The sequence below is a fragment of the Notolepis coatsorum genome (genome assembly GCF_963971535.1).
Source record: "Notolepis coatsorum genome assembly, chromosome: 3".
Taxonomy (NCBI): Eukaryota; Metazoa; Chordata; class Actinopteri; order Aulopiformes; family Paralepididae; genus Notolepis; species Notolepis coatsorum.
In genome coordinates this window covers 84,281,098-84,295,584 of record NC_140167.1, presented here as the reverse complement: position 1 = coordinate 84,295,584, position 14,487 = coordinate 84,281,098, and the positions used below count along the sequence as shown (strand labels likewise).

Genomic DNA, 14,487 nt, shown 5'->3' with positions numbered 1-14,487 from the left:
ATCCAAAAGGTATTCCGTGCAAGTACCAGTGATGCCGGTAACGCGTTACTAAGTAACGCGTTATTGTAATCTGATTACTTTTCCCCGAAAATAGTAATCTAACGCGTTAATCTTTAAAAGCCAGTAATCTGATTGCAGTTACTTGTCCAAGTGGCTGTGCGTTACTATTTCGTTACTATCTCATCATAAATTCATAATGCAGGCGGAATGCAGTATTTTATTTCGTTTTCGACAGTCAAAAATACATTTTTGAGCTGTTTTTCTTATTTGGGAGTGACGTGGTGTGGCAGTGAAAGGGTTACACAAGAATGTGTCCCGCGGCGTGACTGGACTCTCTGTCTGTGAGTGACTCTGCTTTGGCCCAATCACATTCCCCATCCACAGTCTGCGAATCAGAGGCAGAGTAGGGCGGGTCTTCACAGCACGTCATGTGACATATGCGCCCATCGTGTGACAGCAGGGCTCCGTTGCATTCGTCTGAGAATTCCACCCCAAAACGCTTACAGGAAGAAAAAACGCGGCTTATTATTATTACCGAGGCGCGCGGCTTATTATATTATTAAAACAGCTACTTGTGGGCACTCATAAAAACACCGTGGTCTACAAGTTGTTTAGCGAGAGGATGGTGGTAATGTGCTTCAATAGAACAATGGATTAATGCCATGTCAAAACTCGGCTCCGCTGATCTGAAGGGCTCCGCAGTACACACACAGACACACACACACGCGCGCGCGCACACACGGGATCGCAGCAGCCACACACACATTTCCACTGTCCAATAGACAAGCGCCCTTTTCGACCACGTGACATTGTTCAGAAGGTCTCGGTCCGCCTCTGTGTGAAAGCAGGCGAACCAAATGAAGAATGCAACAATGTTGCTACTTCACCCCCAGAACCGCACCGAGTCCACCAAAACTATATGTGAAAGCGACCTAAACGTAAATACTGTCTACCGCTAAAAACAGCACATCCAATTGCATTGAAAGCATCTGGAATCACAACACTACAACGCTTCGACTAGGTACAGGAGGACTCGGAGGCCAGCCAAACAGCAAAAAAGAGAGATTGTTTCTTTCCCTATTGATTAATGTATATTTGATGGTGGCAGAGCAAAAGCTCTTATTTGCCAGATTTACAGTTAATTTACATGTTAAAGAGAGACTGATTGTATGTTTATAGAGAGACATTTATAAAAACAATTTAATAGTTACAGTTGATATAATTGAATAGTTCAGCCTGCATTTGTTAGATGTGAATGGATACACTGGTTTTGTAAAACCACTGGCTGGCTGCTCTAATGCTGTGAGCATCATAGACTGTTGCTTTACCATACTTGATGGTACAGAAGCTGAAGCACTAGTTTAACAATTTACGTTATGTGCAGAGAAACAAGTTAAAAACAATTTATGCACTTTCAATAAAGCGTTTTAAAAAAACTGTTGGGGGAACGACGGCGACTTCGTAACCTAGTTACTTTCAAAGTAACTAAGTTACTCTGATAATCAAGTAATCAGTAAAGTAACTTGGATTACTTTTTAAAGGAGTAATCAGTAATCAGTAATCGGATTACTTTTACAAGTAATCTGTGGCATCACTGCGTGCAACAGACAATAGCTATCGCTTCAGGTGAGTAGAAAACTACATTAGAGATCAAAAAGAAAAAAAGACAACTTCGGCCACAGGGAACACTGCATTATCGCAATAGCGCCCCTAAGAGGATCTGGCCGGTAATGCACTTTCTCGAATTCAAAGAGTAGGGTACATCTGCAGTGCCGCTCGGCGACCTTGAATAGGTTATTAAAATGGAATAAAAGCCAAAACAACTTGCCACGGATATATCCGTCCTTCAGTCCATTAAGCATGGATTCGAAAGCCGGATATCTCCGTGCTTGGGCGCCATTGTGTTAATATGAAATCAAATGTTGAAAATGAAATATCAGTTTAAGGTGCTATAGGTAACATTCGGCCACTAGATGTCGCACTAGAACACCAGCATGTAATTTATCCAATCAGGTGCATTCTACAAGGGGAAATGGGAAGTAGGGAGGGGACACATGCAACATGTAAACAACAACCCACCAAAGTTTTTTAAATGATTAATTCATTAATTCATTAATAATATTTGGGGGAGAAAAGCAATGCTTTTATTCTGCACCTTTCTAATAGCTCTGTGGGTGTTTTATTTTATTTCTCTACATACAATTTGTATCTATGGCACTTTTTAATAGAAAAAATAAACTCATTCATAAATGTATTATTATTATATTATTAAACAACAACAATTGATTCTGAATACGCTGATCAAAATATTAATATTTCTACATTCAAAGTCTTACTTTCTGTTGACGATGGCCCAGTCCTCTGTGTAGGATCTGACACAGTCTCTGACGTGAGCATCAGTGTCCCTGAAACACAGACACAATCAATCAATCAATTACCATGTCAACCGTTTGCTTTCAGTCACACCATTTTAAAAAGGTATTAAACTGAATCCTTAAAGCCCCAATAACTCAAAATAAAAACAAACAGCAACACGACATGCCTCCCTGCTCCTACAGTCTCGCTCCCCTCTCTCTCTCTCTCCACTTCAATTTTCAACCAAAAATGCTTAAACAATAATGTTAGTGATAGAAGGGAACTCATTTTGTGCAAAAATGGAAAGCTTTTCAATTTCCATGCGGCAGAATTGTTACAATAGCCGATAATCCATTTTCCCAATGATGAATCCCTATACGGGTGGAACAACCAGTGACGTCAGACTACACCTCCCTATAAGCTGGATGATCAGGCTTTATAATGGAGGGTCTTTATAAGCTTTATAATGGAGGGCTGGATGATCAGGGTTTATAATGGAGGGTCTTTATAAGCTTTATAATGGGTGGTCTTTATAAGCTTTATAATGGAGGGCTGGATGATCAGGGTTTATAATGGAGGGTCTTTATAAACTTTATAATGGAGGGTCTTTATAAGATTTATAATGGAGTGTCTTTATAAGCTTTATAATGGAGGGCTGGATGATCAGGCTTTATAATGGAGGGTCTTTATAAACTTTATAATGGAGGGTCTTTATAAGCTTTATAATGGAGGGCTGGATGATCAGGGTTTATAATGGAGGGTCTTTATAAACTTTATAATGGAGGGTCTTTATAAGCTTTATAATGGAGGGTTGGATGATCAGGGTTTATAATGGAGGGTCTTTATAAGCTTTATAATGGAGTGCCTTTATAAGCTTTATAATGGGGGGCTGGATAATCAGGCTTTATAATGGAGGGTCTTTATAAGCTTTATAATGGAGGGCTGGATGATCAGGCTTTATAATGGGGTGTCTTTATAAGCTTTATAATGGAGGGTCTTTATAAGCTTTATAATGGGGGGCTGGATGATCAGGCTTTATAATGGGGTGTCTTTATAAGCTTTATAATGGAGGGCTGGATGATCAGGCTTTATAATGGAGGGCTGGATGATCAGGCTTTATAATGGAGTGTCTTTATAAGCTTTATAATGGAGGGCTGGATGATCAGGCTTTATAATGGAGGGTCTTTATAAGCTTTATAATAGAGGGCTGGATGATCAGGCTTTATAATTGGGTGTTGTGTGAATGTGTGAGTGAATGGGTGAATGTGAGACATGAGTTGTAGAGCTTTGGATAGTATATAGCTAGGGATGCTCAATATTGGCTTTTTTACCGATACCGATATACCGATATTGTCCAACTCTTAATTTCCGATACCGATATCAACCGATATCAACCGATACCAATATATGCAGGGTTCCCCCCCCCCCCCCCCCCCCCCCCACAAAAACAGAATAATTTCAGGTAATTAACATTACATATCTCTTGTCGTGTAATTAACACAACATTATGCATACTTTGACAATAAATAAAATAATAATTTGTTCTTACTTGCTTGCCTGGGTAAATAAAGGTTAAATAAATGTAAAACAAAAAAATATATATATTTAAACCGATACCGATATTTTCCGATATCAAATTTGTATGCCAATATCGGCCGATAATATCGGACATCCCTATATATAGCTGTTACCTGATCTACCACTGCACAGAAATTAGACATTTTATTTTTAAAGTGGTTACCAGTGGTTACAAGCAGCCAGTGTTAATTTTGGCCGCTATTTTAATTTTAGTGTTAGTCTTAGTCATGTGTCAAATGCTCCTTTTTAGTTTTTTATCATATTTAGTCACCTTCATTTCTTTTTCGTTTAGTCAGTTTTAGTCAACTACAGGTCTGAGCATTTTAGTCTTAGTCAGTTTTAGTCTTGATTTTGTCTTTTTTGTTTTAGTCTAGATTTAGTCGCAGAAAACGGATGACATTTTTGTCTAGTTTTCGTTAATGAAAAAAAAGGCATTTTATTCTCTTGTAATGCAATTCTATGTACCACTACAGTCAGTCACATTCACATTAATTTCTATTGGGATCATAGATTCATGTAGACGCCCCTCTCCCCACTCCCCCCATAACGTAATGAGTTAAAGATGTAAACAGTTAAAGACACTCACCAGTCTTAAAATAACAAAAACAGTAAAGTGAACCGAACGTTTCCACACTAGTCCAGTCATTATAGGCCAGAATTAGGCTAAACCTAGGACAAATTGCAACATTAGCAAACTGAACTGATTTTTTATCCTCAATATGTCTTTAGTGAGAGAAAAAAAGTCCCAAGGAATCCCATCATGGGAAATGTTTTTTTTTTCAATGTTTTGTTACCCCTATAGTCCAGTCATTATAGGCCAGAATTAGGCTAAACCTAGGACAAATTGCAACATTAGCAAACTCAACTGATTTTGTATCCTCAATATGTCTTTTGTGAGAGAAAAAAAGTCCCAAGGAATCCCATCATGGGAAATGTGTTTTTTTTTCAATGTACTTGATTGCTGGCAGGATCACTGACGACACTGTCTTTCAGAGATTGTGACGCGTTCAAATTTTGAGGTAGCTCAAAAGTAAAGATACCATTTGATTCTAGACAACCTCGGGTTTCCAATGAGACCAACCATGTCATGTTACCTCATTGGAAAGGGGGCTACATACCTAATTATTCAAAGTTAAGACGATTTTTTGGGGAGGGAAATATGGCCATCACCATTTTTCAAATGGTCCCTTGGCCTTCTAGCTCAATATATGTTAATGGAAATGGGTTACATGGGTACCTACAAGCCTCCCCTATACAGACATACCAAATTTATGTTAAGCCTATGTAGTTTTGTGCAAGAATCATGTAGTGTTTTGCATGCTGTACAAATATGTAGTTTCCGCCTATTATAAAAAAAAAACCATCTCCATGGACCTATCCCCACGGACATAAACCCTTGAGCCCCATCCTCGTGGACTGAGCTCCACAGAGCCTATCTACTAATATTCCAAGAAGAAAAAAATGTCTTTATCAAATGTTTTGATTAGTTCTGGCGTGTATGCTAATTGGTGCATATCAAATAAGATAATGTATGATTTGCATGAGTAAACAGAATAATTCAATGAAGTTGTGATTGACTTTTTTTCTTGTCTTTGTGTGTGTAATCAGCTTGTGAGTTTTTATAGTGATATCTAAAAGTAAGATTTTCACCACTATGTTATAACAGGCATTTTTCGATATGAATATATATAGGTCGTTTTCAAGACTTTCCCATGATGGGATTCCTTGGGACTTTTTTTCCCTCACTAAGGACATAATGAGGATACAAAATCAGTTGAGTTTGCTACTGTTGCAATTTGTCCTAGGTTTTTTCATATAATGACTGGACTACACCCCATGTGAAGCAGACATGACCCCTGGTTGTACAAAAATAATATATATATATACATATAGAGCATAGAAGTGCTCCACATATATACACCATAAGACATAATCAAACCAATAGTTTTAGTCTTAGTCATGTGTCAAATGCTCCTTTTTCGTTTTCATCATATTTAGTGACCTTCATTTATTTTTCATTTTAGTCTTAGTCAGTTTTAGTCTCGATTTTGTCAGGGGGAAAGCTTTGTTGACGACCATATTTAGTCATAATTTTAATTGACAGAATTAACACTGCAAGCATGTTAATCTAACTTTGCATTTCTTCACCAACAGTATTCTGCAACCTACTGCCCTCTAGTACAGCATGTTTAATATGTTGATTAAAGTGATTCAAGATAATTAATTTATTCCAGGGAATATCCCTATTCCTAAATGTTGTGTGTGTTGTGTACATAAGGACCCACCCCTGGTCTGGGACGGCCTGGCTCACGGTGCGACACTCCCTGGGTGTGTAGATCACCTCGATGTCATCTGGAGGAAACTCTAACAGGTCCCTCAGGGGCCCTGACTCCATGATGGGGGGGTGGGTGAGCAGGTACTCCTCAAAGTCCACCGGCTCCACCGCCTCTGTGAGAGGAACCTGGGGGGGAGAGAAGGAGGAGAGAGAAGGGGGAGAGGAGACGAGAAGAGAGGAGATGAGGAGAGTATAAGAGAGGAGATAAGAGGAGAGGAGAGGAGAGAAGGGGGAGAGGAGAGAAGGGGGAGAGGAGAAGAGAAGAGAGGAGATGAGGAGAGTATAAGAGAGGAGATAAGAGGAGAGGAGAGGAGAGGAGAGGAGAGAAGGGGGAGAGGAGAAGAGAAGAGAGGAGATGAGGAGAGTATAAGAGAGGAGATAAGAGGAGAGGAGAGGAGAGGAGAGAAGGGGGAGAGGAGAAGAGAAGAGAGGAGATGAGGAGAGTATAAGAGAGGAGAGATAAGAGGAGAGGAGAGAAGGAGAAGGAGAGTCTGTGTCTGTGTGTCTGTGTGTCTGTGTGTCTGTGTGTGTGTGTGTGTGTGTGTGTGTCCCCGAAGCCTGTTTTTGGGATGTCCGAACCATTGTTTTTAATCATGTAAAATATTTGCTCCTAAATACTTTTTCTGGTTCAGTACTGTCGAGTCTTGACTTTAGGCACATTTACGCATATAACGTAGCGCATATGCGCATATTGCTGTGGTTATTAAGAGTAGTAGTACCTACTTACTGGTCACGGGAGGCTTCAATAACGTTTGGATGGTAATTGAAACAACATCTTTGTTGGCAGACGGCTCCTGTTATCTTAACGTTAGTAAGCTAAACGTGCATAGCTTAATTAACGTGCATAACGTACCTGTGTAACGTTAAGTAACTTGTGTTCCGCTGGGAAAAGTTCAGCATCACTGCATACACGGTTTAATCCAAACGTCCATTCGGAAACGTTGTATTATGAAATAAGACGGATTAGTGTGAATGAGTCACTCAACTCTCACTTTTTTGCATGATTGATTAATTTCCTGATAATGTATGATGGTGACCCCTCATCTCGACTAGACTGTGTTGTTGTGTCTGTGTTCGCGCGTGACTTTCGAATTATTGTAAACACAACATAGTACTGTGATATTCTGATATATATCTCATGCTGATATATATTTTTTGTGTAAATAAAATTGAAAAAAATAAATAAAAGCGGAGGTTCGAACACATTAATTAATATACAAACAATATATTAACAACAAATAACAACAAATAATGCCACCGTAACGAACGAAGGTCCGAACTTTTGGGCTCAGCCCTAGTTTGTGTAGAAGAGTAGTAGGGGGCTCTGTACGTATGTGTTCGTATTCCAGTGTTGTGGGGTGTGTGTGCGTGCGCTACTCTTCAAAACTGTTCTCAGACCAGTGTTTAGGACTGACCCAGACCAGTGTTTTAGCATCGGTCTGCTACTAGTCAACCGCTGTATCTATTCCTACCACACATTGAAATAGAATACGAGTATCATAGTATAACTGCTATATAGACCTTGGACCTTACTGCTTGTCACTCTGTCTTGTTTACATTTCATCTACAGCCCACGAATGAGCCGTCATATATGTTAGAAGAATGACTGTAGGATTCCCTTTGATTGGATGGACATTTCCAAAGTCTTTCTTAAACCTCTCTTAACGGTATGTTCAGGAGAAGACGCGTGGCTCCTGGACGTACTGGACGTCTCCTGGGGCCTCTGGACACACTCACCGTGTTGCTGGCTGCTGCTCCAACATTCAGGTTCTTCAGGAGCTGTGGGGAACCTCCATACTGACCCGCGATCTGTTTCCTAACCTCTGCTGCCACCGTCCTGAGACACAGAGAGAGACAGAGGGGGAGAGAGAAGAGAGACAGAGGGGGAGAGAGGAGAGGGAGAGAGAGAGACAGAGGGGGAGAGAGGAGAGAGACAGAGGGGGAGAGAGGAGAGGGAGAGAGAGAGGAGGAGAGAGAGAGACAGAACGAGAGGGAGAGAGAGAGAGAGAGAGAGAGAGAGAGAGAGAGAGAGAGAGAGAGAGAGAGAGGCGGAGAGAGAGGAGAGGGAGAGAGACAGAGACAGAAAGAGGAGAGGGAGAGGGGGGGAGAGAATAACATTGCATTGACTGTATTAGCTGGCGGGCTACCATAGTTAAAACGTGCGTTGTGTTGTACAAACTGCTAACGTTATGGCAAGATGTGTGTAGGCCTAGTATGTAATGTTAATGGCTATGTTTTTAAAAGTCGTAATGAAGATTGATTTATATTGTGCTTGCCATTTACACAAACTGAGTGACTAGCACCTGCAGTGCTGCTGCTGCTGCTGCAGCAGCAGCCAGTACTCACCTCTCCCGGCTCCGTGCCAAATGAAGTTTTTAATTTATTTTTTTCGCATCCCCTGAACCGTACAATACACACAGACGCCCCGAACCGTGGAGGTCGTGCCAAACGGTATGCGGTTCGAATGCGTATCGTAACGTTCCACCCCTATTATCTCAGTTTCCAAGATTTCGAAATTAGAAAAGCCATCCAAACTTCTCAACTTCTTCTGGTGATGAAAAAAAGACATGGTCCAAATGATTAGTGATAGTAAAACTAAATCTAGCATCATCTACCTGCCAACGTTTTACTGGACCAATCCTACCCATAGAACCATGATCCTGCCCTACTCTCTCTTGGCACGGAGTGAGTGTTCATTATGAAATGCAGATCGGTGTCACATTTAATGCAGGTCGAAGGCTCCTGCACTTCTGGTGTGAACAGCCAGGCTCCTGCTCTTCTGGTGTGAACAGCCAGGCTCCTGCTCTTCTGGTGTGAACAGCCAGGCTCCTGCCCTTCTGGTGTGAACAGCCAGGCTCCTGCTCTTCTGGTGTGAACAGCCAGGCTCCTGCTTCTCTGGTGTGAACAGCCAGGCTCCTGCTCTTCTGGTGTGAACAGCCAGGCTCCTGCTTCTCTGGTGTGAACAGCCAGGCTCCTGCTCTTCTGGTGTGAACAGCCAGGCTCCTGCTCTCTCCAGAAATTACACTTTGCATCAGTGTCCCACTCTGGTGTGAGAATAACTAACATCAACATTATGATCACTGTGGGAGGGGTCTCACTGACCTTCCCACGGCCTTGTCCTCTACCCTCTGACACAGTCATATATTACACCCACAGAGAGAGAGAGAGGGGGAGAGAGAGAGAGAGAGAGAGAGAGAGAGAGAGAGAGAGAGAGAGAGAGAGAGAGAGAGACAGGGAACAGAGAGAACAGACAGAGAGAACAGAGATAGAGATAGATAGAGAAAGAGAGAACAGAGACAGCGACAGAGAGAGAACAGAGAGAGACAGAGAGAGAAACCAATAAACCTGTACAGACTCTTGTGGTCAGCATAAAGGCCTGGGCTCTAAATCACAGCCACTGTCTAAAGCAAGAGCCTTGAGTTGAACAAAACAACCACACAGCACAGCCCCAAGGAGGAGTAAACAAACGACCAATTACAGGTGGGAGGAGGAGGTGGAGGAGGAGGAGAAAGAGAAGGTGGGGGAGGAGAGGAGGAGGTAGTTAATGTAGAGAAATGAGCAGCCAGTCAGGGTCAAGGCCAAGGCTGTAGAAACCCAGAGGTCAATGGTCAATATAAAGCAGGAGAGAAAGCTGACCAGCCCATCCTGTCAGCTCAGGACAAACACCATGATGGAGAGAGGGAGAGAGGGAGGAGAGAGAGGGAGGGAGAGACTCGAGAGAGCATGGTTTGGTAGGGCGGGCCATACTTTTTTTTTTTTGGAAAATCAATCGAGTGGGGTGTCTAAAATATGTGTTTTTTTGTGGGGAATTCAAATATGGGATTCTTTTTCTAATCGGATAACTCCTACCTACATTGTTTTGGATTTCAAAATGGCCGATTTGACCATTTTTCACCCCTTGGCCATGCATGGATGCCAACATGAATCTGAAGGAAATCCTAACATGCAAGGTATCTAAATGATGTGTTTCTTAATGGGGAATTCAAATGTGAGTTCATTTTTGGGATAGGATAACTCTAACCTACATCATTTTGGATTTCAAAATGGCCGATTTTACCATTTTTCACCCCTTGGCCATACATGGATGCCAACATGAATCTGAAGGAAATCCTAACATGCAAGGTGTCTAAATGATGTGTTTCTTAATGGGGAATTCAAATATGAGGTAATTTTTGGGATAGGATAAATATAACCTGCATAATTTTGGATTTCAAAATGGCTGATTTTACCATTTGAACCCATTGGTATTGTATTACAAAATTGCAAAGACAAAAAATATATGGGAAATCATTTATAATGACAAAGCCATCAAATTTATTAACAAGTGAACTGTATATAACTGGATACAACTCCAAAGATCAATAATAATAATACTAACAATAATAAATTGTATTTGTAATGCACACAAACACCTAAGTGCTAAATCTCGATCTCCTGACTTCTTGAACTTTGCCAGGTTCCAATATCTTGATTGGACTCATTCTTGGATGGCAAGATCTCCTACTGTACTGCTTTAGCCACCAACCTACAAACACAAACTTAAAGTCAACGTCAGCCATAAATAGGTGAGCTCTTTCCAGAACTACTCAACAGAAACCTCTGTAACCATTTAAACAAACGTCTCAATGTATTGAGAAAATCCATGGGGCTCCATCAATCCTCTATCTTCTTAAATTTGATCAGGTTGCACAAGTCCTGCTTGGATTCATTCTTGGACATCAGCCTCCTGCTGGTCTCCTGAGCCCTGATCCCTCCATCCCTTTTTTCTTGTGAAAAGTACTTAGCAGAGGCCTCAGTCACCATTTTAACAACCCTCTCGATGCTTTGTGTGTGGCAAGGCCAGTCGAGAACCTCCATGGGGGTGTTGATTAAGTTATTCACCTCAGAGGTGCTTAGGGAGCAGGTGAGAGGTGGCTCTGACAAATCTTCTGACCAGCTGATTAAGCCACCAATGCTGGAAGCGTCACTATTGATGTGAGGTGTTCTTCTGATCCTGACACAGGAGTCTCCCAGCTGAGTGTCTGGATCCCCCTCTCCCCTGATGGCCAGGATTCTCTCCACCCCCTCAATTCTCTCTTTTTGATCCTCAGAGCACAGCAGTGTTTGGAGGATGGCTTCACTGTGGGCATACCAAGCAGATCTTCTCACAGTTGGCATCACAACATCCAGCACCTCCTTCCTCTGAGACTTGAGGCAGTCCAGCTGAAACAGGATGTGCCTAGGCCCTTCGATCCAGGAGTGCTTGACCTTCATGTTGAACCAACATGGATAATACACTCCAATGATGAATTCCACAATGCATTGTAGATTATTCAGGTTCTTTCTTTTAAGTTGATGCTTTGACACCCAGAGCCTGAGGAGTCTGTTTGCTGTGGTGAGCCAGCGGCTGTGGTTTACCGGTCCAATCTCCAGCAGAGCCAGCCTTGCAGAAAGCACTCCATCCCTGATTGCACAGACCAGCTTATAGCCATAGTGTTGATCAGTTGAGAGATCTTGAATGATCTTCTCAGGCAGCTTGATCAGCGGAGGGCCAAGAAAGATCCTGGTGAAGTTAGGATTGATCTCCAAGTCTGTAACAGAATCAAGGAGCTGTCCTATTGGCCCAGACAATTTGTTGTCTGACAGAGTAGCCCCATCAACTTCAACAATGAGACGGCGCAGTGGAAGTTCACCAGTGTGCAGGTTGCACACCAACCAGACCAGCTTTCTCCCCAGGTGCAGCTCCAGCTTCCGCATTACACCTGCCTTCAGTGTTGACATTGGTCGAGTCTCCTCCAATGGCCCACAAGGTCTTATCAGAACCTCTGTCTTTCAGCCAGGCAAACAGGACCTTAGCAATCTTCTCTGCATGGGACTCCTCTTTAGTTGCTTTCTCTGGTGTAGCAGATAGTTGCTGCCAGGCTCACTAGCAACACTATAGTGTTCTTCCTTGATCTTTGCAGGAAAAGATTGGTCACTGCCCTCAGCTTCCATCATCACATTTGTCATGTCAATCCGCCCATCAAAGAGGATACAGGAGATCCCCCCCTCCTCCCTGCACTTCTCCTCAAACTCTTCCCCCAGCTCTTGCATCAACTTTTCTTGTGCTCTCTTAACCTTGTTCTTATCAATCACTTTACTTGTGTCATCTTCTAAGATGAGTCCTGCATCAATCAGAGCTGCAGTTGCTATAGCTGCAGTTGGCCTTAGACCTATGCCATACCTTACACTAGCAAGGGCGATGTTTGGAATCTCATCATAATTTTTCCGTAGCTTTGCTGAAGCTGCAGGGTCAGTTTCAGGAATGAGCTCAACTTCAGGGACTGTAAGGAAGCTCTCAACATCCTTCCTGGCAACCTTGTCTGCTACTGCAAAGCTTTCTTCTTTGCCCCTTCTCCTTTTCTCTGCCTTCTTTTCCATCCCCTGCCTTTCCAATGTTTTAAGAAGATAGAGGATTGATGGAGCCCCATGGATTTTCTCAATACATTGAGACGTTTGTTAAAATGGTTACAGAGGTTTCTGCTGAGTAGTTCTGGAAAGAGCTCACCTATTTATGGCTGACGTTGACTTTAAGTTTGTGTTTGTAGGTTGGTGGCTAAAGCAGTACAGTAGGAGATCTTGCCATCCAAGAATGAGTCCAATCAAGATATTGGAACCTGGCAAAGTTCAAGAAGTCAGGAGATCGAGATTTAGCACTTAGGTGTTTGTGTGCATTACAAATACAATTTATTATTGTTAGTATTATTATTATTGATCTTTGGAGTTGTATCCAGTTATATACAGTTCACTTGTTAATACATTTGATGGCTTTGTCATTATAAATGATATCCCATATATTTTTTATCTTTGCAATTTTGTAATACAATACCAATGGGTTCAAATGGTAAAATCAGCCATTTTGAAATCCAAAATTATGCAGGTTATATTTATCCTATCCCAAAAATGACCTCATATTTGAATTCCCCATTAAGAAACACATCATTTAGACACCTTGCATGTTAGGATTTCCTTCAGATACATGTTGGCATCCATGTATGGCCAAGGGGTGAAAAATGGTAAAATCTGCCATTTTGAAATCCAAAATGATGTAGGTTAGAGTTATCCTATCCCAAAAATGAACTCATATTTGAATTCCCCATTAAGAAACACATCATTTAGACACCTTGCATGTTAGGATTTCCTTCAGATTCATGTTGGCATCTATGTATGGCCAAGGGGTGAAAAATGGTCAAATCGGCCATTTTGAAATCCAAAACAATGTAGGTAGGAGTTATCCGATTAGAAAAATAATCCCATATTTGAATTCCCCACAAAAAAACACATATTTTAGACACCCCACTCGATTGATTTTCCAAAAAAAAAAAAGTATGGCCCGCCCTAATGGTTTGGCCTCACACAGTGAAGTGTTTTTAGTGAGGTGGAAACAGCTAAAAGGTGCACCAAGACCAATCATCGCACTTAACTGCAGAAACGATATATCAACAAACTGTATCGTCAGAGTGTTTACCAGCAGCCTGCTTCTCATGGACAGCTTAGCCGCTAAGCGTATCATATCTGTGGCGGGCTGGTGGCGGAGGGGTGGTGTCTGGTGTCTGGTCGAGTACAGACTGCAGGCCAAAGTGGCCCAACTCTGATTTTCTTTGCTCATATGATTCAAGAGATTTATTCGCCACATAGCCTACATACACGAGACATACAGTGAAATGAAGGTGGCCATGCCCGCTTTGATTGTGCAAAAAATACAAATAATAATAGAATAAAATAGAATAGATAATCAAATAGATTTTTTTTTATTTTTTTTCTAATCTAGATTGAAATTCCCTCTAGACTCTGGAGTCACTTGGTGAATACAAACATGGAGGTGAGCTGTGATGGAGGTGGCCAGTGGAGGGACAGTGAGGTGTTTACCTTGTACTGTAAGTATTTGGGGTGATTCTTCTCTACAAGTAAAACCTGAGGGGATGTCTCATAACAGCTCTGTGTTTGAAAAGCATATTGAAAGAAGAAATGTCTCTCTTTCACCTCCTCCTCGCCCCCATTATCATCTGCTCATAAATCAGTTGGCCTCCACTGCACATCAACTTATAAATTAAACCATAAACTATGACTTCAGTGTCCTCCATGTTTACATTCATAATCGTTATTGTTCATTTGCGCAGGCGCCAGGCGGGTCAGTTCAGGAGCAGTGACCAGTTCACATTGGAATCTGATTTGGCCACATTTAAAGAATAATGGGTCTC

The 14,487-nt window shown here is 41.7% G+C and overlaps 1 protein-coding gene across 4 annotated transcripts in view; it reads right to left on the bottom strand.

The window, feature by feature from the left end:
- Positions 1 to 14,487, bottom strand: part of dock7 (dedicator of cytokinesis 7) — a 303,680-nt gene that overhangs the window by 277,901 nt on the left and 11,292 nt on the right. For all 4 annotated transcript variants that reach the window (XM_084309449.1, XM_084309450.1, XM_084309451.1 and 1 more), the window contains exons 2-4: positions 8,006 to 8,105; positions 6,219 to 6,394; positions 2,337 to 2,405 (exon numbers count right to left, since the gene is read on the bottom strand). In XM_084309449.1, coding sequence (XP_084165575.1) covers positions 2,337 to 2,405; positions 6,219 to 6,394; positions 8,006 to 8,105 — 345 coding nt within the window. The remainder of the gene's footprint in view (positions 1 to 2,336; positions 2,406 to 6,218; positions 6,395 to 8,005; positions 8,106 to 14,487) is intronic.